The sequence below is a fragment of the Bactrocera tryoni genome, chromosome 5 (genome assembly GCF_016617805.1).
Source record: "Bactrocera tryoni isolate S06 chromosome 5, CSIRO_BtryS06_freeze2, whole genome shotgun sequence".
In the NCBI taxonomy this organism is placed as follows: domain Eukaryota; kingdom Metazoa; phylum Arthropoda; class Insecta; order Diptera; family Tephritidae; genus Bactrocera; species Bactrocera tryoni.
In genome coordinates this window covers 29,258,545-29,284,634 of record NC_052503.1, presented here as the reverse complement: position 1 = coordinate 29,284,634, position 26,090 = coordinate 29,258,545, and the positions used below count along the sequence as shown (strand labels likewise).

The 26,090-nt window shown below is 34.0% G+C and overlaps 1 protein-coding gene across 1 annotated transcript in view; it reads left to right on the top strand.

Annotated features, from left to right (window-relative positions):
* The window catches only part of LOC120777090, a 40,946-nt gene extending 15,270 nt beyond the window's left edge, over positions 1 to 25,676 (top strand). Inside the window, exon 2 of the mRNA XM_040108224.1 lies at positions 25,398 to 25,676. Coding sequence (XP_039964158.1) covers positions 25,407 to 25,676 — 270 coding nt within the window. The 5' untranslated portion in view covers positions 25,398 to 25,406. The remainder of the gene's footprint in view (positions 1 to 25,397) is intronic.
* Positions 25,677 to 26,090: the final 414 nt, after the last annotated feature.

The following is a 26,090-nucleotide window of genomic DNA, read 5'->3' as shown; positions in this document are numbered from 1 at the left end:
TGCTTAGAAAGATGAATAACAACGCTTCATATCTCCATAGTTTATGTTTTCCGTTCAGTTGACATTAAAGTAAATGTCTGTGTTAATTATTAATGTAAATTGATCACAAAGAAGTTATCTATGAATTCACCTTATAACGAATGCTAATTATCGATGAAACATTTTTATACAATGATATATGTATATAATAAGTTTGCTACGAAGCTTTTAACAACCAGAAGGAAACGTTGGAGATCCTATAAATATATGAACGATCAATGTAACAAGCTAAACCGATTAAGCCATATTCGTCTGTCTATCCGTGCATCCATCTATATACATATATGCGAACTAATCCCTCAAGTTTTGAGATGTAAACCTGAAAATTTGCATCTGTCTTTTTCTCGCCAAGAATCTGTTCATTTCACTATAGCATATAGCTGCCGTACAAACTGAATAATCGGAATAAAGTTGTAGAGTGAAAATCCTTTCCATTTGACGAGGTATTTTCAAGGAATTTTATATGGAATATTGCCTAAGTCAATGGTGTAATCTCCGAAGAAATTGTTAAGATTCGATCACTGTAGCATTTAGCTGCCATATAAACGACCGCTCAAAATCAAGTTTCTGCAGAAATATTTTATAATTGTGAAGGGTACAACGGAAGTAAACGCTTTTAACTGTTTATAATATAAAGCCTTCAGAAAATTGAAACGAGATATCTTTCACGGCTTCCCAATTAATTTTTTATCAGGTAGAGGCTTGGAAAGCCTGGTAAAGTTCTGGCTTACATTTTTTTATTATTGCTAAATCCCCATAATTGCAGGCAATATTTCACATTTTAGTACATATATTACCAATATATGGCCACGAACATTCACTATTTTATTGCTGATATCTTCGGTCTAAGCCTCAGGACGCTTTAAGCTTCCCACTTAAGGGGTTACATGGGTTTACGGGTTTCCAAAAAATTGTATTGTCTTATTCTCGAAGAATTTACAACACCTTTAGAATATTGTCCAAAATTTTCAAATTGATCTGAGTAACAATTGCTGAGAAACAGCCTTGAGAACTTGCGCGCTCGAAGATAGCTAGGCTAAGTGCGCCTCTTTAAACGCGTTTTTCTCGAAACTGTGATTTCTCGAGAACTTTCTTCTTCATGAAATTTTACACAGGTCTTTAAGATGCAATTCTTAAAGACTTGGACGAAAGATCTTTTTTCGGTTACAACTATTTAAAAAAAAAAATTTCGCGGAATTTTCACTGAAATTTTAATATTTTTGTAAAAATGTCTACAAAAGTCCAATTTTCAGTTTCCTTTGTCCAAGTTCTCAGTTAAGATGTTAACTAAAATACGTATTTTTTTACTTTAGATGATCCCGTAAGGAGTCATCCTGTCATCCTCCGAGGGGTCACCGGAAATGGCATCGCAATGGCCGACCTTAAACTATTTGTTTCCAAAAATTTCAGAATTCCTTTGTTAGTAGTGTATGTTTATAACAATAAAAAATTCTAATCAAATATTTAATTTTTTAAATGAGAAAAAAATTGTTGAGAAAATGCTATTTTTTACGCAAGAAAAGCCATGTAACCCCTTAAGCCAGTTTAGACTTTATATTTTTGAAGAGGCTAATATTCCAACAAAAAATTGTACTGCTAGGGTGAAAAAGAATTATTTTTCAATTAAAGTAGGTTGAATTAGCTTCGATGGAAAGCACAAAGTGCAAAATGAGTCTAATGATGGGTCAAGTGTTCGTTCTTCCGATAACCCAATTCAACAATTGAAGTGATGAGCAGCTGCACATAGGAGAAGAGGAAATTTCACTTGGCTAAAATAATGTCCTCAACGTGACATAAAGTAGAGATTTAATAGATGTGATTTTCACACCTTCAGAAAATCCATTCGGTTACTAGGAAGTGATTAAAGTGGAGCCTCCAAAAAACCACTTAATATTTCTCCTCGCTTATTTGTTTCCACAAATTAAATAAATGCTTAACTGTACTACGAAAAAAACGTATTCGTCATCCGTGAACGGTTTTTGCAAACTCTATGAGCGAATTTGTATATACTTTGATACTTAATCTATTCCCTTGAACTATGCAGCCCCTAGATATCTAAGAGGGTGAATGAAACTGGAAGGGAACATGTGAGATATTCCAGCGTCTTTTTAATGGCTACTTCCTTATATTTTTTGAATATATTGTCGTTACTAGCGCCTATCCGGCACACATGTGATGCCAGTAAATTTTGATCTCTAGGTCAGTAACCATCCTGCATTCCTTTTGAGTTCGTGTCAACAAAAATCATGGGTGGTTTTCTTCGGGGCTCTAAAACATGATCTTGGCGATCCTGTCTGATCTTAAGGCATCCCATGGCAATTTTTCCGAATTCCTTTGTGGCCTGGAACCCAGTATATGCAGCCGCTTTCCGGCGCCGACTACATCTACTGCATTTCCACTACCAAGAGCATTCCCTAAAGTGGATTTTTGAAAATTTTAATTATCGTTCCTTGGTTATCAATAGAAACAGTTATAAATTATATACAAAAAACCTTTACTTTCCATTTCTCTTCCTTTTCTTCTTTCATTAACAAATTTAAGTGCTAATTCCGAATTGTGCAAAAATGTGTAAAATATTTCAAAACACAAGCGCATACATCAGCAACAAAATCAATCAACGAAATTAGGCAAATAATTATTTACCAAAATATTTTAAGTAATGAAATGTATCCATAAATTAGATATGAACCACGTGATTAAAGCACTCCATCAAGTTTTGACACCAAGTCAGATGCACAATTCGCATCGCTTTGTTGTTTCTGCGGTCTTTGGTTAACGAAGTCGCCGCGGGCTTTGGGCCAACGTGCGTCTTTGACTTGCCCATAAATACCGTATGAAGTCAATTACACTTCACAGCCACCAACATGTAATCAATGTCTTGAATTTTCGCACAACGCACAAATTGTATTTTTGGCATTTGGCAACGCCAGTTTATTGACACCTCCGACGCCGTGTGTGTGACTGAACCATTTGCCCGCTCGCTGTGTGCGCAAACTGCTGGTAATGTTTGGGTTTATTCGGGCTATTTATTTTGCAGAGATAACACAGTTCACTGTGTCAATATCACACGTCATTTCGATGAGTTGCAAAAATCTAATAAATAAATAAACAAATCGGAGTTAAATTAAAAAGTGAAAAAATGCTGCACTCATGTCGGGCCCTTGGTGTCTGCCTTGACAGTGACGTCTTGTTTTGTGAACAGGTGTTTGTTTATTTACTTTTTCTCCAACTAAGAGTCACTGAAATCAGACTCACTTTCGTTACTTCATTATCACTTTTTTACCCGCCATTTATAAGAAATCTTTCCTAAGTGAGTGCTAACCAAAGGCAAATAAACAAACATTGTAAGCAGAAAAGTTGCTAAATTTCAAATGCGAGTAAAATTTGTTGTTGTTGTGGAAAAAAATATATGCTTTATTGTTTTTGTTGTAATAATTATGTTGTAGGAAATTTATGGAAGTAGCTTAGTTTTGTTAATATGAAAAAAGTGTTTTTTTAAGATTACGCCGCTTTCTCAAACTTTCCGTTAATCAGCTGAGAATAAAATATTTGGTATTTTTGTTGTATTATTTGCTTTTATCATAAGTTGCCAATAAATTAAATGTTGCTAATTATATAAGTTAACACTTGCAATAAATCAATAAATAAATTTTTAAGAGAGACGCCGATTATGTTAGCGATTAGGCATTAATCATAATTGTTTTGTTTTCAGTAAAATACAGAGAGTTCTAGCTTCGATGGTACACATACACTACTCGAAAAGTATGCTAAGTTGCTTTACAAAATGTAAATTCAATATTAATTCTTCCAAATCAATTTCATCCCCTTCGGAGTAGTCCCCGTCCGATAAGATGCACTTTTACCTACTCTCTTTCTAGTTTTCGGTTGGTATAGTCTTTTTCCGGTTTAACCTTCAAGACCTTACTTTATTCGGCTTTTATTTTTCCAGAAATGGGTTTTGAGTTTGTTGGAATGACAGAAGTTGCACGAAGCCAAGGCAGGCAAATTTGGTTACCATGGCACGACGTAAGTCGAGTATTTGGCAAAACAGGAGCGAAGCAACAATGCAGTGCGCCACGATGCATTATCGTGATGAAAGAATTAAGAGTTGTTCGACCATAATTCTGGCAGTTTCAGTAGATAACTTTGAGCTATGGGCGGAAGGAGTTCATAATGCATCTTTCTTTAAGCGATTATAGCCATCCGAGGCTGTTGTTTCGTTTAAAGAGTTTTTTACGTGGCTTGTCCCAAACCCAGCGCATAACCTTGGAGAGGAATGGTTCGGCTTATCCCTTTAGCACGCCTTCAAACGAACATTCTTTGGCTACCCAGACGATACTGGGTCTAAGACCGGAAGTCGTGAATTGCTTGAGCCATGAGCCAAGTTAATGGCGTTCAGAGAACATTTTTCACTTGCGTGAACTTCCACACATGTCTCCATCCTCCTTTATAATGCATCACACCACTATCGACAGAGCACCTAACTGTTTTATTTTGGCAGTATATATAATACTCATTGCTTAAAAGATATTTTTTGCTAAAATAAAGAAACAATTTTGGGAAAAATTTAATTTTAGTGCCTTCCGCGATAACTTGACAAATAAAGTAAACAAAAAGTTATTGAACTTTTTAGTTAGATGTTTTGTTAGGTGTTTCATAAGCTCATTTATTGACTTATTAACTACATAATTATTATAAAAAAATTACTACAACATTGAAAACAATTCATTTTCAAAAATACTCTGAAATATTCATAAATTTATTTCGTGTAAGCAGATAATGGTCAAAATTCATAAAACGGGTCTTGCACTGGATGTATACTCAAAGAAAATATAACTGGCGCAAGTAAAATTTGAAAATGCTATAGTTTTCTTCAGCTGAATACTTGCTAAAGCCAAAGGCTCTGAAATGTATGACATGTCATTTCAGCTTTTGTACTGTTTTGGTAAAGTCGCCTAATTGTAGACCAAATTTCATAGTTTGATGGTGGATAGGTGTTCTGACCAAAAAAAGGAAGTAACAAAGAAGCAGAAAGGTGAAAATTTCCACCTGTCGCACTAATTTTTAAATTTTTTATAGCCTGAACGGGGTATATTAATCATGTCGCGGTGTTTGCAACACCCAAAAAGAAGCTTTAGAGATCTTATAAATTATATCTGTTTAGCGTGACGAGCTTGGCCGATTTAACGAAGTCTGTCTGTCTGTTTTGAGATGTCGCTCTGAAATTTTGCACACGTCCTTTTACAACAAAAAGCTGGTCATTTGTCGAAACAGCCAATATTGAACCACTATAGTCCACTATAGTACATAGCTGCCATTCAAACTGAACAATCGGATTAAAGTTGTATGGAAATTTTTTTCATTTGATGAGATATCTCCATAAAATTATGTATGAAGTAGTGCCTAAGAAAAATATGCAATCTCCGAAAAATTGTCGAATCACTATGGTATATAGCTGTCATACAAACTAAACGATCAAAAAAGACACGCTGACGTTGGCAGGATAACTTCTTACAGGATGTAAAGTGAAAAAATATATGTTTTTAGTTAAAACCTTAACATAGAACTTGGAAGAAGGAAAAAAACAGAAAATTGGATTTTTGGCAGACATTTTTACAAAAAATTAAAATTTCAGTGAAAATATCGTGAAATGTTTTTCAAATAGTTGTAATCGAAAAAAAAATTCTTCGTCCGAGTTTTTACGAATTGTATTTCAAAGGTAGGTAGGTAGGTAGGAGTGCAGCCCTATCGGGCTCAATTAGCACTTGATGTGCCATTTTGATACACTATTCGTAGAACCTCCTGCATCTGCTCTTACGTTTCACCTTCTCTCTTAAACCATTTTGAGGTTTCGATGAAACTACTTATGTCCGATATGCTTTTGGTGGAAATCCATTCAAGGTTTGGTGCTTGGTGGATTCCGAGTGTTTTGTGTCCGATCTGTGCTAGAGCTGGGCATTCGCAGAGAAAGTGGAAGATTGTTTCCTTGTTCCCTGCTACTCCGCAGCCACGGCAGATGTCGTTGTAGGGCAAGCCCATTTTGGACGCATGTTCCCCAAATGACCAGTGCCCTGTTGTGGTAGCTGTTATTCTGTAAATACTTTTTCTTGACCTATTTAATAAGTCATTGGTTCTTTTCCTGTCATATGTTGGCCATAATTGTTTAGAAATGTTCCTGTGGCCGGGAACCCAGATCAAGTTTAGCTGGAGCTTGTCTTTTATTGAGCTTAGTGCTCTCTTGCAGTTGTGAACTGTACTGGAATTTGTCATGGGTGAGAAGACAAAGCCAGGAGGGTCGCCTGGCTGTCCGTAAATATAGTTGCTTTATGTATATTCCCGTGGTTTTCTAATAGAACTTCGCAGGCTTTTTCTACGCCTAGTACTTCTGCTTGGAAGATGCTAGCCGAGTTCGGTAGACGTATAGAGAGAGATATGCCTAGATCAGCGGAGAATACCCCCGTGCCTACTCCGCAGTCCATTTTGGACCCGTCGGTATAGATTGAGGTGGTATCTTCCTCTACCATTGAACCTCTTCTCCATTCTCGTCTAGATGGTATCCTCACCTGGAAGTGTCTATTGAAATCCATCTTTGGGAGAATGTAGTCTGATTTGTTAAGAGTGAACTTGTTTAGAATTTCAAAGACCTGTGTAAAATTTTATGGAGATACATATGTAACCCCTTACATATTTTCCAGATCATATGTTTACCTGCCTTACAAACTGACTGATCAAACTTAAGTTCTTGCATCACTTCTGTATTTGTGGTATTTAGCTTCGGTTAATCGAAGTAAATTTTTTTGTTTTTAAATTGTTTTATGTTTTTTTTTTAATTATATGGACACACACTCATTTTTCATCATATATAAGTGTTACTCATCGCTCGTTTGGTTGAGTAATGTGAATTTCACATTGTCAGTACACATTCATATATATTTTTTTATAGAATTTTGAGTTACTAGAAAAAATTGAAAATATTTTAAAGACAAGTTTCGATATTCCCTTCAATTTTCGTGCATTATTAAATTTCAATGACTCAATTGCGTCAGTACGTCTCCTAATTGCAGGGTTTTTCAATAAAAACCACAGGCACTTAAGTGCCTTCAGGGGCAAATATAATGTCTTTATATCCAGGAGAAATATGCTTACAAGTGCTGCCAGTTGTCATGCCGTCGAAATGACTGAAGGGACTGCAGATAACCTCACAAAAACCCTTATTGAGTAAATCGCGTGCGTTTACTTGAAGCAAAATGCGAATTCGAAGCTGTAATAACGGTGCAGCGGCGGCGACTGCGCTCTACTTAGTGCGAAATTAAATCAAATTAAACAGTAATTGTTGCACCGAAAAAGTGCAAACAAAACGCAACAAAAAATATACAAAAAATTACAATGAAAACTGAAGTAAAGGCGGGAATGTTAAAGCACTTAAAAACTGCAGTAAATCATTGTAGCAATACATTTGCACCGACACGCACACACACATACAAACACAAAAAACCAGTGGTAGCAAATATTTATCAAGTTGATGTGCAACAGGTTCGTACGACGGCGAACAATGGAGAGATGCCAGCAAAAACGGCGATAATAACAAGGCAGTGCGAAAATCCAAAAATGCAACAGCGACAGCAAAAACAACCAAAGCAAAAATGGCAAGTGACCTTCGCACTACTTTTGAAGCGAAATTATTTAATCAACCAGCGAACACAAACACACACACCGGCAGAGAGACGGACCGGCCGCGCCGACCGGTGAAGCAGGCTGCGCGCGCTTGCCGTAATTGACAGCGAATCAGTGAAGCAGCAACAGAGGCAGCGTCTGCTGCATGCCGCATGACGCTTGCTTTACAGTAGCCACCTTGCTGTTGTTGTTGCTGCCACTACTGGTTTTGTGCAACATTTCTTCGTAGCTGTAGTTTTTTCAGATTTTTTTCGGTTTTTTTTCGCTTATTGCATATTGCCGCAACACGAAAAAGCCAGCAATACAACAACCAACGCAGGCAGCAACTTGCAATTATTTATTGAAACATATGCTGATATTTACCAAAAAACCCTACCAGCACTCATGCACTCATACACACAAGCACTCATGTGTGCACTTTACATTTGTTGCTGCTGCCGCTGCTGTTGTTGCTGCCGATCGCGCTAAGTATTTGCCTCTTTGCCGTTTGTTTGTTTGTCTGCCTCTACAATGTAGACTGCTATTTCATTGTTTACTCCATTTTTGTTAGATTTTCGCTGTTGTTGTGTGGAAAAAGCTAACAACAAAGGTGGGGAAGCCAGAAAAGAAACAAGTGCAGTGCAACGTGCAACAACAGCGCGATCGTTAGTGATCATGATGAGTGGCAAACTAGTTGCCTGTGGGGATTTCCAGCGCACGATCTTTCACAAGTGTGGAAGGTGGGAGAGCTGGGAGTGCTACTTTGATACTGTGTGTGGTATACTGGACAACAAAATGTGAGGTATAAATTCTTTTAAAAGATTAGGGAAGTTTGAAGCGTATTAATGCGGCAACCAGACTTTTAGAAAAATTTTAATTGGAAGTTATTTTAGCAGCTGTTTGTCTATTATTTGTCTTAATAAGGATTTCCTGTGGAAAGGAAATTTCTCGTATATGACTTGAGTGTTATCAATAATCTCTCTTAATTTTGTTTTGCTTGGATGGGGCAATCAAAGGTTAAGGGGTTAGGGGTAGTCAGAGGCACGAAAAATGAGAGTTTTCAGTATTTTTTTTGTTGCTATTAAATCATGTTATTTTAGAAAAGTAGTAATATGGCATTATTATAGGATGTGTTGAAGTGAACTCACGAAAATTTCAAAAAAAACTTAATTTCCAAAGTTATAGTTATTTGTTGTTTGTGTAGACCCTGTTCCAAAAAAAGGTACTTGCGGTGACAAGCATAAGTCCTTGGAGATTCATCTAAAATCAGTCGGACGAAAAAAATTAGTTTTATAAATAGATAAACTCGGGCCTGCATAAATTTCATTAAAATCTACTGAACGGTTTTCGAGTTACAGTTGTCACCGGTTCAAAAAACATAGTTTTGAGAAAACGCGTTTAAAGTTTCACACTAGTGCTTTGAAGTGCCCGAGCTCTCTTTGATATTTGTCGAATAACTCAAAAACTAGTTATCGGATCAATATGAAACTTTCAGAGAATATTTTTAAGATACTACACTTAACGAAAATGTAAAAAAAAAAATAAGTTTTGGAAAATTCTAACTACCCCTAACCCCTTAATAAAGAAAAATCGAAAACAAAATAATATTTTATTTTAAGAATTCGAATTTCATTGGGATGAATAAAGTACAGTGGCTACAATACAATCAATATTTAGAGAAAAAGAGGTATTAATGTTAAAAGAAAGTTCGGCATATGACAACCTTTTAAGTTGCCGGACCACGGCAGTATATTTCAAGCTGAGGTCTGTGCTATTGCGAAAGCTTGCCTTTAATCCACCTGCAGGCAATTCCAGAGTCAGCCAACCAGCCAAACAGAGCAACAGTGGAAAGTGTTGCCAGAAGGAAGCAACTTGAGTTCTACTGAGTGACAGACCACAAAGTCATCAAAGGCAATAAAATAGTGTACGAGATTTTCAAGAATTGTGTACGACTAACATGCGGAAACGTGATCAACATTGTGAAACCCATGCATTGTCTATACGACGAACTCGAAAGAAGCATTAAGATAATCAAAACTCGATGGTACGAGCTACCTGTGTGTAAAGCTGTAAAAGTGCTGAGCAAAATGGTAGATCGGCAATACATAAAATTGATATTGGCATTCGCGTCAAGCGCAGGCATCCTAAATGATGACTACTCCAGATTTGCTCACCAGTTTTTGAAACTTCCCAATAAAATAGAATACGTAGATGCATTTTGATATTCTACTGATCATTTGTCGGAAACGATCAGATCGGACAACTATATTACATATATGTCATACAATTGATTATTCAGATTTTTAAAATTCACTTTAAAAATCGCTGGATTGAAAATGGTTTTAGACCTATAATCTCTTAACAAAAGTTGTTCAGAATAATCCTAGAACATTTCACGCATAAGCGATTTTGTAGTAAAAAATCTAACCGCTCTAATAGGCATATACCACATCAAACTTCGAAAAATTTACTTAAGAACAAGATATTCGAAAAAATCTTCGCGCTGTTCCTTAACCAATTCATTGTAAAAGATACAGCTCTTTTAACATTTCAGTATCATACAACTGGGTTGGTCGACATTTATAACCGGATTTTCATTTATAGTACATCATCAAAAGTTTCGTTCGGTTTTGTCTACCTAAATTTAAAAGGTTATTTAAAAAAAATTTCCAATAGCATTCTTCAAAGTATTTACTATCAGAAGCCATAACATTTTCCCAACATTCTGGCCATTTGTGTATAACATATCATAAGTACTGCGGCTTGATGACCAAGATTGAATGAATCGTATTCCAGTGAGGACATTTTTTGTTGAGTGGAAGGAATGGTAATTAAAAGTAACAAGATCTGGGTTCTAAAGTGGGTGAGGTCAAACTTTCTAGCCGCTGTTTTCCAAACAGTTTCAAACCGGCCTTGCCTCAGCCTCATCTGGAGCGTTGTCATAAGGGAAAATTATTACCTCGTATCTACTGCCAAACTAGGGATTTTTTGGGCATTCGGTCGTTTTTTGGTTTAGTTGTTGTCGGTACTATTTCTCATTAATAGTTTCAACCGCTTTCAATTTATCTCACCTCCTTCTAATATCACCAAATGCAAAGCTTTACAATCATTGTCATGGATATTCGGCTTAGCCGTTGATTTGGCTCGTTGTCGTTGTTGTTGACCAGATTTCACATTCGATTTTTTGCGTTTCATCAGCAGTAATAATGTGTTGAAAAACAGCTTTTTTTCTACAACCTTCTTCAACGCCTCTTGGCTTCAATTTTTGTGAATAACTTCCAAAGAATTGGCGTGCTTTTCTTGTGTTTGTCAAAAATCTTCATCGAGCTTACTTCCAACAACCAATCCTTAAAATATTTTGGCCGCCCAGGACAGTTTTGCATTCCAATTGAAAGCCATCAGTTTTAAATCATGCCAACCACTTATAGCATGTTCACTCAGCTAGATGGTGAACATAAAGTTCCAGCAAACGATGAATTAAAAAACAAAATTTGTGTATACTTCAAAGGAATGACACACTACTATGAGCAAAAAATAGTAAGACTTTGTTCATAATTTTAAAATCCTTAATTTATTGATCAAAATCTACATAGTCATCTCAAAGAAAAACCCTTGGCTCCAATACTCACGTGTCAATGCTTTTTCCAATCCTCGAAACAGTCATTAAAGTCAATTTCCAGAAATGCCTTCAATACGTATAGATTATAATGTCTTCACTTGACTCAAAACGGTTCCCTTCTGGCAGTCGTTTGAGTTTGCTGAATAGCAAGAAGTCACATGAAGCTAAATCAAAAATCGATGCATTATCAAAAGGTGCAAAAACCAAGCGTCGTCGTTCCATAACTAAAGCCACTTTTTACTAATATTTTCACCTAATGACGCATAATACTCAAATAGTATTCCTTGTTGACAGTTTGACTGGTCGGAAGAAATTCGGAGTGCAGTACACCTCGATAATCAAAAAAATCGTTTGACATAATCTTGATTTTTTATCTGATTTGACGTAGTTCTTTCGGTTTCGGCTCACCTTTGCCACGTTATTCGGCCGATGGAACGTCTGTATCCAGATCGTAAGCATAGTCCCAAGACTCATCATGAGTAATAATACGTTTCATCTCATGCTGGTAGTTAGAAAGTTATGTTTTACAGACGTTAACGTGACACTGTTTTTCGAAAAAATTGAGTGATTTTGGAACCAACCATGCTTGCATTTTTCTTAGGCCCAAATGATCTTTTAAAATGATTTTCACTAATTCTTCCAATATTTCAACGATGTCAGTAAGATCGCTGACTGTTAATTGTCGATTCTCAAGCACCAATTCCTTTCTGTTATTGATCACCAGTTGATGTTGATGGCCGTCCTGAACGTGGTTCGTCGTCAGTGCGTTCTTGACCTCTTTAAATAATTTCTACCAATCAAACATACTTGCTCGCGACAAACAGTTACCACCGAAGGCCTTTTTCGATATTCTGAACATTTCGGCACCAGAAATTTTATTCAGTTAGTTCAAAGAGAGCTCTAAACTCTAGATAATTTTGCCAAACTATATTTATACCAGTTTACGAATTCTATAAAAGGAAAAAATATTATTTCTTTTTGGAAAAAAATTATATAGGTATTTATGTGAACCTACTTGTATGAAATACTTTATCTAATTGTTCTTTAAATCAGATCTATAAATTCAAGTATGCTTTAATACTTCTTAGAAACATTACACTTAATCTCTATAACTGTATGCGCATTTGAATATCATTGAATAATATTGAAGCCTTTGGCAATTTACCCTCAGCTGTAATAATTTATTGTATTCTCCTGCGCACCCCACCACAAATAACACTCAGCAGTCATTGTGCTATCAGCAGTTTAACTAAATTAATTTTTTCAGACAGCTGAAAGTGCTGCCGGTAAAATTCAGCCGTGTGCTGACCGTCTGTCAAAAGCAGCCAACTGCCACAGGTCCGCCACTCAGCCTATGCACCGCTTGCCACAGCAAAAAAATGTGCTATTTTGTTGTTGTTTGGGAAAACCTGATCCAACGACTTGAGCGCCACACAGCAGTACGCTTAGATTCGCGTATAATTTGTGTGGCCATTTATGTGTCTCTGTGCCTGGGCTACGTGTGTGTTCGTTGGAGTGCGCCTGCTGCTACTTTGAAGCGCGGCGTAACCGGTGTCGGTGTCGTGAACGAAATCGAAAGTGTTACAAATGCTCATTATCACCGCAAAACTTCATTACGACGATTGACCATAAACAGCTGACTGGTTGCCAAGCTGCCCGACTGCCTTACTGCTCGCTCATCGTTGGCTGGGCGGCATGGCGGTGTGGTAATATGTGGCTGCACTGTGGATGCCATGGCTGGACGCTGTTGCATGCACTATCGCTTGCACTGTGGCATTTTCATTCAGTATTTGTAGTGAAATGATTACAACAATCACGGCGCGATCACTTATTATGGCACCAATTGCGAAAAACGCCGACACACACGAGCAACGCAAACGCAAACGCAGCCGCAGACGAAGAAAGTGTAGACGATGTGGCGATGTTGCGATGTTGCAATACCGGCAAAAATTGGCACAGCTGATGGCTGGCTGGCTGATGGCGTGTTTGTCAATTCACGAGCCATTAGTAGTTATTCGAAAATTAACGGTTTCTTAATCACGATTCATGCATTGATGGCGGGCGATAGTCGAGCGAGCGAGTTTCGTTCTTAAGTCTTTGGTTTGCCCGTTGAAAGAAATCGACATACTCAAATTTCGTTAAGTAACTGTGTAGAGTTTTTGTTGTAAATACAACAACCTTAAGACAACAACAAACAACAACAAGTGCTCGGCATTTAGTTGGACAGTGTTTATCAATTGGTGAAGGTGTGGTGCAGATATAGAGGTGCACCCATCGACACCTAATAAATTCGCAAACAACTGCGCATGTGTGTGTGTGTTTCTGTGTCTATTGGCTAGGCGTGCAAGCAAATCGCGCCGCATAAACCAAATACAAGTACATGCAGATTTTTGCTTTTTTTACATATTTAAAATAACTCGCTGCAAATCGTACGCACTAACTCAACAAAACCAACAACAACAACGCAGTGCTGTTGAAGCAGGCATAGTCACAGCTTGTTATATTGGCTTGGTATCGCCTCTGCAGTCTCCCCAATCTTAAATTTCGCAGATTCAATATTTTTAGCTCGCATTTTTTCTTCTTCTTCTTACTTACATATTGCATAATGGGCAAAGAAAAGGCGGGAAAGAGTGAAATAAGTGAGTTCGCAAAGATGTTGACCCAATAAAGAGGAGTTTAGAAATCGACAGAAAATGTTGGCGCATTTCGCAAAAAAAATATAGATTTTTATCTGGCTCTAAAATAGTGAATTAATAGTTGCCTGCCATGTACTAAAATGGTTTTGGATATTTAGTTTTTAAAAGCATGAATAAGATTATAGAAAAATGTATATGAAAAAAATGTATATGAAAAGAAGAAGTAGAGAAGGAACTAAAATTTTTTCGGTTAAATTGAAAAGAAAAAGTATGCGTGACAAGAATAAGCGCTCCTTCGTTTGCCCTAAAAAACTACAAAGGGTTCTATTTCAACAAAAAAATCAAAAAAAAAAGATATTCTTTAAAAAAATGGAAATCTACAGCAGTTTTCCATGATTGTAAATATAATCTCTGGAACGCTAATGAACTTACGATGAAAAACTTTCCGTCCACTAGCTCAAAAGATTAGTTAATGCACTGGCTATAAAGCCATTGGCATAGCTGACTCAGCAATCTCTAGAATACATACTAGAGATCCCGCGGAAGAATCTACAATATATGGTATTCAGAGTGCTTTCTAAGGCATATTTATGAGCATCCCAGTTGCGTTACGAACCTTTATTAAGTAAAGCTAAATTAGGTGATGTCGGGGTCAGCTAACAATAGGTTCAGAAATTGAGCTATTTGAACCATATCCAATCGTAGCGAAAGAGCTGATAAATGAGTCAGCAGTACTTTCTGAAGCTACAACAACAACAGGTGTTAGGTAAGTGGGTTTCACCTACGGAAAGATAGCTTAATACAAAGTATACGCGTTAAATATATTAATGGCTTGTCTAAATATGAAGAAGTTTAGTCTGCTGCAAACTCCCTCCAATAATTACTCTAACATCGCAAGATAAGTCGTGCTCTTTTTCTGTTATGTATGCTTTTTAACTTCAACAATGCCATTTAGGAGGGAGTCGATGCAGGTGTCAATGGCTCTAATATGAATGACGTCAAGAGCTAGGCGCTCCGTAGTCCTGTTGATTGATTTCTGAATTTATCTACGTATTGCAAAAAGACTTCATGATAACAATGATTAAAAGTCTATTCCTTCCCAAGGAAGTGACTAGTGGGGTGGTTTTTGTGAAATAATTTTAACAAAAACTGCTTTGAAAGAAATTCGCTATTAACTTTTACTGGGAAAGGCATTCCATAAAGGTGGAGTGCGGTATTCTGAGGTCTATAGTTTCCTAGGATGCATTCTACTAGCTATTTCTATTGCAGAGGCGTAGTTTATAAGCGACCGTTTGCCTTTATACATAGTTTGCCAAACGACATTAATTGCATCTTACTGCTGTTCTCTTCTTTGGTACACTTTGCACATTTCAGCTTATTTAATAGCAGACTAATTCTATAAAAAGTAATGGTATTTGAACTCTGCGGAAAAAATGACAAAGCAGATATCTTACTCCACATTTGAAATCAAAGAAGAAATCGTATGTAGATGTACATACTTAAATTACGTAGAACTTTGGATCATAATAAAAAATCTTTAGTAACATAAAAGTTGATGTGGTGAAGATTTTTTGCTGCTCATTCGGTATATTTAAGGGGCTGTTCAAAAAATTTTATGGTTAATAAATTATCGTAGCGATCGAAGTTTCTGATTTGTTTGTTTAGAAAAATTGCTGAGTTTTACTTCACCATGAAGAGCTATCAGAGATACATAAAGTACATATTTGCCATTAAACCATATAATATACGGGTTTCAATGCATATTTGCTTCAACGTTAGAGATCTTTTGCCACATAAACTCCATAACACCAATACTAAAAGAAAATATGAATTTGAAAAGTCACTATACATACTTAGATTTGAATAGAGACTAAAAGGAGAAAATTAAAAGAGTACGGTAAAGAATATATTAACTACTACTTAAAAAATTGCAAGACTCATGAATACAAAATAAAATACATTTCTATGATGTTGGCATACTTTTAGACTTTTTAAGAATTTATTATATATTTTTTTGTATATTTATTTATTTTTTATTTATATAGTTAGACCAAATATCTGATGAGTAAATAACATTGATCCAAGAAGGATTGAATGTTGATAGTTACTTTTCTGTTTTTTTTAAAACATTAATAATTTTTTACTTTTGTTAGTCATGCTGCTTCTCACCGAAATGATTTTAAACTTTTTTATGAAAAACCTGACCTTTTCCCCAATGATAAATGCATTTTGTTAGTGCTTTCTTAAACCGTTCGTGCTAAAATTCTTCGAATGCTGCAATAATCAACAAAATAATTATGAAGTCACCTTAAATAAAAAAACCTAAATGAAAAGCAACCAAGAAAGACCTAAAATCGGAGCAAATTGGTTGTCCTTATCGCCACAGTAGCTCACACTGCAACTCGTGTGCTCACTTAGATTCATAGTCTAATTCCTATATCGTGCTGAAATCTCTTTTTTTGTCCAAATAAACAGATATCATCATATTCAACATATATCAAAGAAGTTTTGTAGCTACACATTTCATGTTATTTACCGTCTCTGGTCTTAACCCATCGACATGTGATAAAATTGCATTGAACTTTGTTTCCGGTATACGACTGTTTTCCAACGTTGGTACTATTTTATTAAAGAGCTGTGCATATGGTAGTTTTACATTCAACTAGGATTCAGCAACATGCTTTTGTCTGAAGATACACTTCTATAAGTACCATTTGAACGAGTTTTCAAAAATATTTTTGATGAAAATATTAAAAATCAAATAGCTCGGTGTTACATTCCTCTCTCAAGACGAATTTTTTAACTGGTCTACATGTTGAACTACTGAAATCACTTTACTACTTTCATTCATTTCAATTTTATAAATATTATCCTATATGCTAGATTATAATTGCATGGAGACATGAAGTCTTTATTTTATTTTGCTCGTTTTGGTTGACATAGCTTGAGTAGTTGGGAAGATATATATGTACGAGTATTTTAAATACATATTTTGGAAGACCAATTTTCATACTTCTTGCAACATGATGCGAAACCCTTTTAGATTTGGAGAAAAAGTGCTGTAGAAATTATTTTTGAACCAATTTTTTTTTTTCCACTCAAAAAAAAAAATTTATTTTTAATTTTCATGCAAGCTCTCAAAGTCTTTACACTGTTAAGTTATAAAATTTTAGCTTAACTTCAAATGAAATACCCAGAAAAAAACACATCTATTCAACTTAACTCAATAGTTACATATTTATTTGGTTTAACTGCATGAACATAAAATTAATATTTGGGTCAACTGAGTCAAAACTCTTTGCAGATAATAATTAAAATTAATAACTCAAAGCCATAAAGCAATTTACAACTTAAGTAGATAAATATATACAAATATACATATGTGGTATATACAATGATATATATTTTGGCAGCATTAAAAACTCCAATACACTTCAACTTTATGAATATCACACATTATTCATATTCATTACTTTAAAGCAGCAACTAGAGCTAGCAACGCTTATACGACATTTGCGTAGATTTATGTATATTGTCTGAAAATACACATGTGTTTCAGTATATATGCATATATACATTGTAGATATCCTTCAACTGTTGTAGAGTGTGCACTTCCTTGGCTCACAGGCAATTAACAGAGCAAAGTAACATCTACTATTGCTTTTTAAATGCATGTATGTACATATGTGAGTATCAGCATATCAGTGTGAGCGCAATTAAAAGCAACCTTAATTAATTCTTAGCGAATTATTAAAAACGCATTTAATTGTGCGGCTACTAAGTTAGTTGCAGCAGTATAAATAGAGCTTAACCTAAATATGTAAATGTAATTAAATTATGCATACACACATACATTTCATACATATGATCAAGCGACGAACCAAATGACTCGCTTAAAGAGTCGAGTAAATGTCAAAAATGAGCTAAACAGCTAAGGTTTTCTAAATTTAATAGTGCGAATGAACTTGCCAGCAAGGTTTCATATTTTCAGCTGAACTGAAGTGCCATTTTAGTTTGTTTTCCGTAAATTTTTAACTTACAATATTCAAATGACAGCAGTTGATATATGATTTGTCCAGTTTAAATTGAGTTTTATTGCAACTTTTTTTTTAGAAAATCTAAAGTGCTTGCCACTATTTGTGCGAACTGTGACTGTTATTATTTGTGTGTTTATTTCGCACAATATTCGCAAGCCAAAGTACAGCAATTTTTTCATAAAAACTTCATATGACTTTTCTTATGTTTTTGCTGCTTTTTTTGTTGTCTTTTTGTTTGCTCTACAATGCCATTTTTCATAACGAACGTCGGTTTTAGGATGCCAGATGTACTATCTGAACTCACTTACACACATCAGCATACATCTATCTACATACATACATACTTATGCTACAATACATCTTACAATACATATGCGATTTGCCGGCGAATAGCACACGCAGTTCGCTTATGCGGCAGTGTTTTTGTGCAAAAACGCGGCGAAATCATTTTAAATGAGAATTTCGCACTGCAACAAAAATAAATACAAACTAAAGCGTTACTCCGTCTGGCACACTTAATTGTACGCAGTCGCATTTTATGTCAACAGGTGTAAGTAAGTTTGTTACAAATCGCTCATACATACATTATCTTATATGCACAATCTGATCAGTTCAGGTATTATTTATATATGAATGTGTATGCGCATGCTGCCAGGCGGATATATGTATATATGTACATGTTTGTGCTTGTTAACTCAGCTGTTGAGTTAACACTTGACATATATCGTTGTCATTGTATGCTGGATTATGAAAATGTTCTCATACATAGCTGAAAAAAGTATAATAAATTACTTGCAAATAAAGTTCGTTGCTTAAGTCTTTTGCATAGAGGGGATTTAAGTTAACGTTTTTTGAAAAAAATGGTTTAAAACTATATACAAATTTCACTACGTGAAAATTTTAGCTAAACTCAAGTTTGAAATTAAAAACTTAATACCTAAAACTCAAAACTCAAAACTTAAAACTTAAAACATAAAACTTAAGAGTTAAAACTTAAAACATAAAACTTAAACTTAAAACTTAAACTTAAAACTTAAAACTTAAACTTAAAACTTAAAACATAAAATTTAAAACTTAAAACTTAAAACTTAAAACTTAAAACTTAAAACTTAAAACTTAAAACTTAATACTTAAAACTTAAAACTTAAAATTTTAAAACTTAAACTTAAAAATTAAAACTTAAAATTTAAAATTTGAAACTTAACTTAAAACATAAAATTTAAAACTTAATACTTAAAACTTGAAACTAAAACTTTAAAACTTAAAACTTTAAATTTAAAACTTAAACTTAAAAATTAAAAATTAAAACTTAAACTTAAAACTTAAAATTTAAAACTTAAACTTATACTTCGCATCTTTTTCGAATCGGTAAATTTTCTTTTTTGCAAGTTGGTAGTACTGTTTGTGACATCTATGCTAAATTTCACGTCAAAATATTTATTAGTATTTGAGATGCGCGTCGTTTTGTGAGGCTCTAAAAGAGAGTTCTTCGATTTTTACTTTGTCTGAATTTATTGTAAATTTATTTAACAAAGAAGTGCCATAATACACCGTCTCATACCGCATTGGTTATTCGTGATCATTTTACCACATTTTCAGCTAATATCGTGCCGCAACCACTGCATTGTAACTTCTGGCTGTTCAGCAAATTCACATGACCACTCCGAGGACACCGTTTTGACACAATTGAGGAAAAACAGGCTGAATCGAAAATGGCGTGATGGCCATCACAATGGAGGATTTTCCAAGTACTTTGATGACTGGAAAATTCGTTGGCATAAATGTATTGTAGCGGGCGGGTATTACTTTGAAGGATATTAAATTGACAAAATTCACCTTTCAATTTGATCAGAGTAGTACTTTCCTGTGTAAGCCATTTCATTGTGAGCACATAAGCCCATATAAATATGAAAACTAATGCCAGCAAAGTCTTTGACATGTTTAATTTTCTAAACAAATAAATAAAATAGATTTGCACACATTAACACCTTTGTGATGTGACACTTTTATAACCGACTGTATGTGTTTACAAATTAATCGCCTCATAAACTTGCGAATTCGATGGCAAGCAGCTGACGCGAGAAAGACAAACAACAAAATAGTGGGGTTTTGCTAAAGCTGTATAAATGAATCTGAGTTAAACTAACAATATATATATGTATGTATATAGGAATGTATGAACATGTGTGTGTGCATAGTACATTGAACTGAGCAATTGTTTTGAAATCGCTTAAAGTTAATTAGACGGTCAGTAGTAAACAATTGTCGAAATTGAACTTTAGTACGAGATAAAGGAAGCATAGACTTAGATCATCAACAAGTGACTGATGTACTAAAAATATGTGCATACATAGATTTTGAAGAATTAATTAAGAATTTTAAAATTATGAGCAAAGTCTTACTATGTTTTGCTCATAGTTGCATGACTGTTTTAATATTAAAGTTGAATCAGGTCCATTTGATCGATATATATTTGTCATGAATAATTTAAAAATATACAAATATCTTCCTGCAGCAAGTCATTGGACTATCAACTATGTTACCGTGTAACTTTTTATTCAATCACCGAAAATATTGCTGACTTCATTCTTTGAAGTACCGAAAGTTAATTTTTAACAAATCCTCGTTTCAATAATAATGTCAAAATAGTGAATAAACCTTTTACGCAAAGATCGTTTATTATTTTTCTCATATTTGTAGGCATCACTTTTTAATTAAATTTTTTACGTAGGCATCTATTTTGACGTCATTAGTTTCCGCGGTATTTTTTTCGCCAAGTGATAAAGCAAATAATTGAAGACCATATATTTCGTAAATAAAAAATAATAATTTGTGTCACGTGTACATTTACAAGTACATACATATGTATATTAGCAGCTTTGCGATTTATTGCCGTAAGTCTCTGAGTCAATGCGACAAAATTTTATGGTGTTGAAAATGACAAGAGCTGTGTAATGTACACTAGCTAACACAAAAATAGGAACGTTTGTGGGAGCGACAGGCAAAAATTATTTGTACAAATAAAAAATAAAATCATTTCACGAAAAAAATTTTCTCCAAAAAAATTAAATTTTTTAAAATAATTTTTTACAATAAAAAAAATTTATTCTATTTTTTAAATAATTTTTACAATAAAAATATTATATTTTTTTAATGTAGAAAATTTTTTCCGTGAAATGATTTTATTATTTTATTAAAAAATTAAATAAAATATTTTTAAATAATTTTTTACAATAAAAAATATTATATTTTTTTATTGTAGAAAATTTTTTCCGTGAAATGATTTTATTGTTTTATTAAAAAATAAATAAAATATTTTTAAATAATTTTTTACAATAAAAAATATTATATTTTTTTAATGTAGAAAATTTTTTCCGTGAAATGATTTTATTAAAAAATTAAATAAAATATTTTAAATAATGTTTTTAAATAAAAAAATATTATATTTTTTTATATTTTTTCCGTGAAAATGATTTTATTATTTTATTAAAAATAAAATAAATATTTTTTTTTAATACATTTTTTTATTACAATTAAAAAAATGAGGTTATTAAAAATTTATTTATTTATTATTATATTTTTATTAATCATGTGAATTGCCTTTTCTTCGAATAAAAAATTTAAGTTAAAAATAGGTTATTATTTATCGGGTATATATATATATGTATTTCTTTATCTGCATTTCTCTAAAAATTAGAGTGAACTAAGTTGGGTTAGAATCGAATAAAACTTCGTGAAGCGTTATAACTTAAAATTTTGAAATCTTGAAATATTCAGAGATATACCTTTACTAAATGTATATAGCTTCTTGCTCATTAACATAAATGAATAGTCAGACGAACCGTTCGAAATAAATATAAGCGTTATACAATTTGTAAATGAGGTGTGAAAAAATTTACTTAACTAGGTATTCTTACGTAAATATTTATATATGCTTTTGCCCTGCCTCAATAGACGTAGAACGATAGACAATAAAAACATTTTATCATATTTTTATTTAATACAGTGACAGTGCAAATTCAAAATAACATAAAAACCTCCAATGAACTTTGAATGTTGGCGCTTTGTTTTGCTATAGTACTAAACGAACCCTTTTGACTGAAACTATTTTTGATTGACTTATGGCTAACTTGAGCTGTATGGTGCTGAACTTGAACCGGAAATGTAAAACAAATTATAAACAATTCAAATGGAAAAATTTTGTCTAATTGAAAAGAAAATTCGAAAATATTAAACTAGTCTTTTTTTTATTGGCGTAGACGACTCTCACGCGGTTATAGCCGAGTTTAAAATTTAGTCCCTCATCCGGGGCTGTTTTCTTCTTTTCATTGAGGTTTTTGTTTTATGTGCGCACAAAGTGTGCTGTTTCACCTTATCACTTGAGCTCGTCTTTAAACGGATGTTTTTTTAGCTACTCAGAGGATACTTGGTCTAAGAGCGGAAGTCCTAAGCTGCTTGACCCATATTTAAAATAATAATTTCTGACCACTCCTTTCCTCACTTGCGTGATTTTCTACACATGACTCTATCCTCCTTTGATAAAAAATATAAAAAACGTTGAATTTGGCAGTAATGAAGCTATAATATCCTCCTCAAATGAAAAGTTTACACATTAGAACTCAATTTTAATAGATCAGTTTGTATGGTAGCTACATGCAGTAGTATCAGATCTAAACTATATGTTTAGAAATCGTAAAGTTGTCTTTAAGGATGGTCCACGCCAAATTTCATGAAAATATCTCATCAAATAAAAAAAATTTTTATATAAAGACAGCAATTTGATCGTTCAATTTAGATGGCAGCTATATAATATATAGAGTCGATCTGAACAACTTTTTCGGAGATCGTACAGTTGCCCTAGAAAATAATCCGTGTCAAATTGCTTGACTTTATCTCGTGAAATAAAAAAGCTTTCGAAGAACTTTTTCTTCCAGGAACTACAAGAACTCGACTTTAATTATTCAGTTTTTATAGCAATGACCCCTTAGCGCACTGATATCGGCAGTTCCGACAAATGAGTATCTTCTAGAAAAAAAGATATGTGTCTCCTAAGTAATCCCCATCAGACGTCATACACTTATGCCAACGATTTTTTCAGTCCTCGAAACACTTTTCATAAGCACTTAACATATTGGGAAGGCCTTCAGCTCTTTCAGCGAATTTAAACAAAATTTCGACAATTTCGACCGATTGAAAACGGGTTGCACGGAGCGCCAATATCTGTTTGGGGAATAAGAAAAAATCACTCGGAGCCAAATCTGGAGGATACGGGGTATTCGATTTTATTTATTGGATTTAAATTCGGTCACAATCGTACACTTTAAAAAAAATCAGCTTTATCGGTACGAGTCGAGCAAGAACGCGTTTCATACACAAAATATCCACCAAAATCATTCGAATCATTCTTGCAATCTCTCCAATATTTTCCTGGTAATTTTCAATCATTTTCGCAACGATCACCCATACGAAAAAAATACTTTTTCATTACATTCATAGTAGTATATACTTTGTCACATGTCGGTCTATAATATGGGGTGTGCCGTGTTTTATCCTATGGAATTTAATACATAAAAGCTAAAGTAAATATATTTATTGCCAGTCATTAGTAAAATATTTAAATTGTTAATAATGATCAGCAGATTCCTTTGGCACTGCATTCCGATACAAATCTCAAGTTATTATTTGTTTATCTGCATATAACCACATAAAATTAATTACAATTGTCAAAAGTATTTAAATATGCTATTAATATTTGTAACCACTTGGAAAATATTTTTAATGAAATCGTGACCAGTTCATAGTTTATGGAGCAAAGCGCGCTATTCATGGAGTATGCTGTGCTTTCGAGTGAAATATGTAAATATGGTTATGGAAGATTAGAATATATGCAAATAATAAAAAAGCATGATTTTAATTTTAGTTTAGGATATAAGTTAATAACGGTTTATAGTTATTTACTCATTTAATAAGGAAAAGAAACATTGAAAAATTGAAAAATATGATGGTGATGATGATAGGTATGATAATTTGAAAAGAAAGTCACTTATTCGGTATAAAATAATAAACGTAAATACAAGCAAAAAATTATTTTAAAAATCTAGAAATATCCACCATTCAATTCATAAAGCTTTTCGAGTATTTTGATGGACAAGTGGCCATTTTGTCATGATTTCACACTATCAAACACATTATTTTCAATTCAAACTAACCAAAAACAAAGCAAAAGTAACCAATATGATAAGATCGAAACATTGTTCTAGGATAGCCACATTTTAGTCTGCTTTGGTTTATTTTCGCCCGAAACATAGCAGTCATATTTGCTGAGGTTTGTAATATGTCCATGTTGCTTACACTAAAACATCGTCAGTAATTAAAATTTATTTATTTCATAATAAAGACTTGTACATCGCCTTCTACAGAAAACTTTATAATAACCGCTTGAATTTTAGGCGAATTTCGCACTCTTTGAGAAAGCCTCACTTCTTTTCTGCTAACACCAGCTGATCAGTAGTAAACTTACAGTCAGAGCGCCTTCTTTTGAGCAATGTGGTCTTTCCAATTCATCATTTATTTATTATTCGAGCTTATATCTGCAGATTTCAACAAAAACTTAGCAGTTATTTGAATATACAAAAAAAATATATACTGAGTATTTTCTTTATTTTTATTTTTAAAAAAATTTATCTTGGGTATTTCATTAGACTAATTTTAAGTAACTTTCTGCCTTAGAAAAGTTTTTCGTTTCTCCTGCTATTCTTAGCTGAGATCCCTTAAAAAACTCTCCCAACTGAGGAGTCTTCGTTATTTTAGTTCTGTATTGGATTCAAGCTTTTTATGTTGGCCACAAATTGGGAGTAAATCTTTAAAATTTCAACATTATGAAAGTCAGCGGTGACGTGTGAGACATGAAAGGGGTTTTTCGATTTGGATTATATTCCAACTTCCAACTTAAAGATGCCTCTCTACACCTCTTTATGGAATGAAAGCCCCATCGCAGGGAAGTGTTCAGGTCCTACCATGTTAGTGGTAGTCCAAATGACTCATAGTTTTGCGGGTATCAAGGTGAACCATTCCTCTTCCCTACCGCAGATCACGCGTAAATTATTTTTCCTTCAATTTTTGCTATTCTATCTCCCTTTACCAATAGGTTTCAACCTGCTAAGATTTTTTTCACTTTTTGCCAATTTCAAAGGGTTCTGCATGGGCCAAACATATGTGATTTCACAATGCCTCGCATCTTATTTATGAATAAGTGTTATCACACTTAATTATCCATTAATTGTAGTAATTATAAACAACCGTAAGACTTAAAATTATTTTTACAAATATTGCTTTGATAATTCTCTTAATTTCTTATTAATTAACTGATATAAGCCACAAACTTATTAGAATTATTTTATTTCAAAATTTCAGCACTAAAACATGGGGTTACAAAAACACTACCTCAGATACGGACGCAGTGCGCGGGATCACATATTGGGTTTGGCGGGCGGAGGGCGACGCAACACCATTGTGAAAACCACCGGCGATAATGGACACAACGGCCACAATGGCGGCCATGGTACACATCATCGATCCGATGGTGGGGGTGGTGGCGGCGGAGAACACGGTGGTATGCCAAATTTAACCAGCCGCCCCACCCCGCTGTCCATGCTAATATCACAAGGAGCTAAAATCAATAACCGTAAGTAAACAAGCAAAAGCCATTTAATTAAATAAATAAAAGCCAAATTAATTTAATATCAATTTCGTGCGATAAGCGAAAAAGCATAAACCATAATAATAATAAATAAATAAATACAAACAACAACAACAAATAAAGAAGCCACGCATTGCATTTTTTGGTTTGGAAGGCAAATTCTGCTCAAGGAAACCGAGTTAATTTTCCGGTTTGCAAAAGATTTTCGGTTGCCGATATTGCACAGCGGAAATTATGCACACACACATATAGATACGCTATTTGTATACATATGTACATGCAGGCGTGTATGTGTATGTATGCATTTGCACATGTGTAAATATACATATTTCACACTATAGAAAATGGCAATTGGTTTTAAAGTCAATATCACTTCAATTAAACAACAACCACTAACAATGACAACA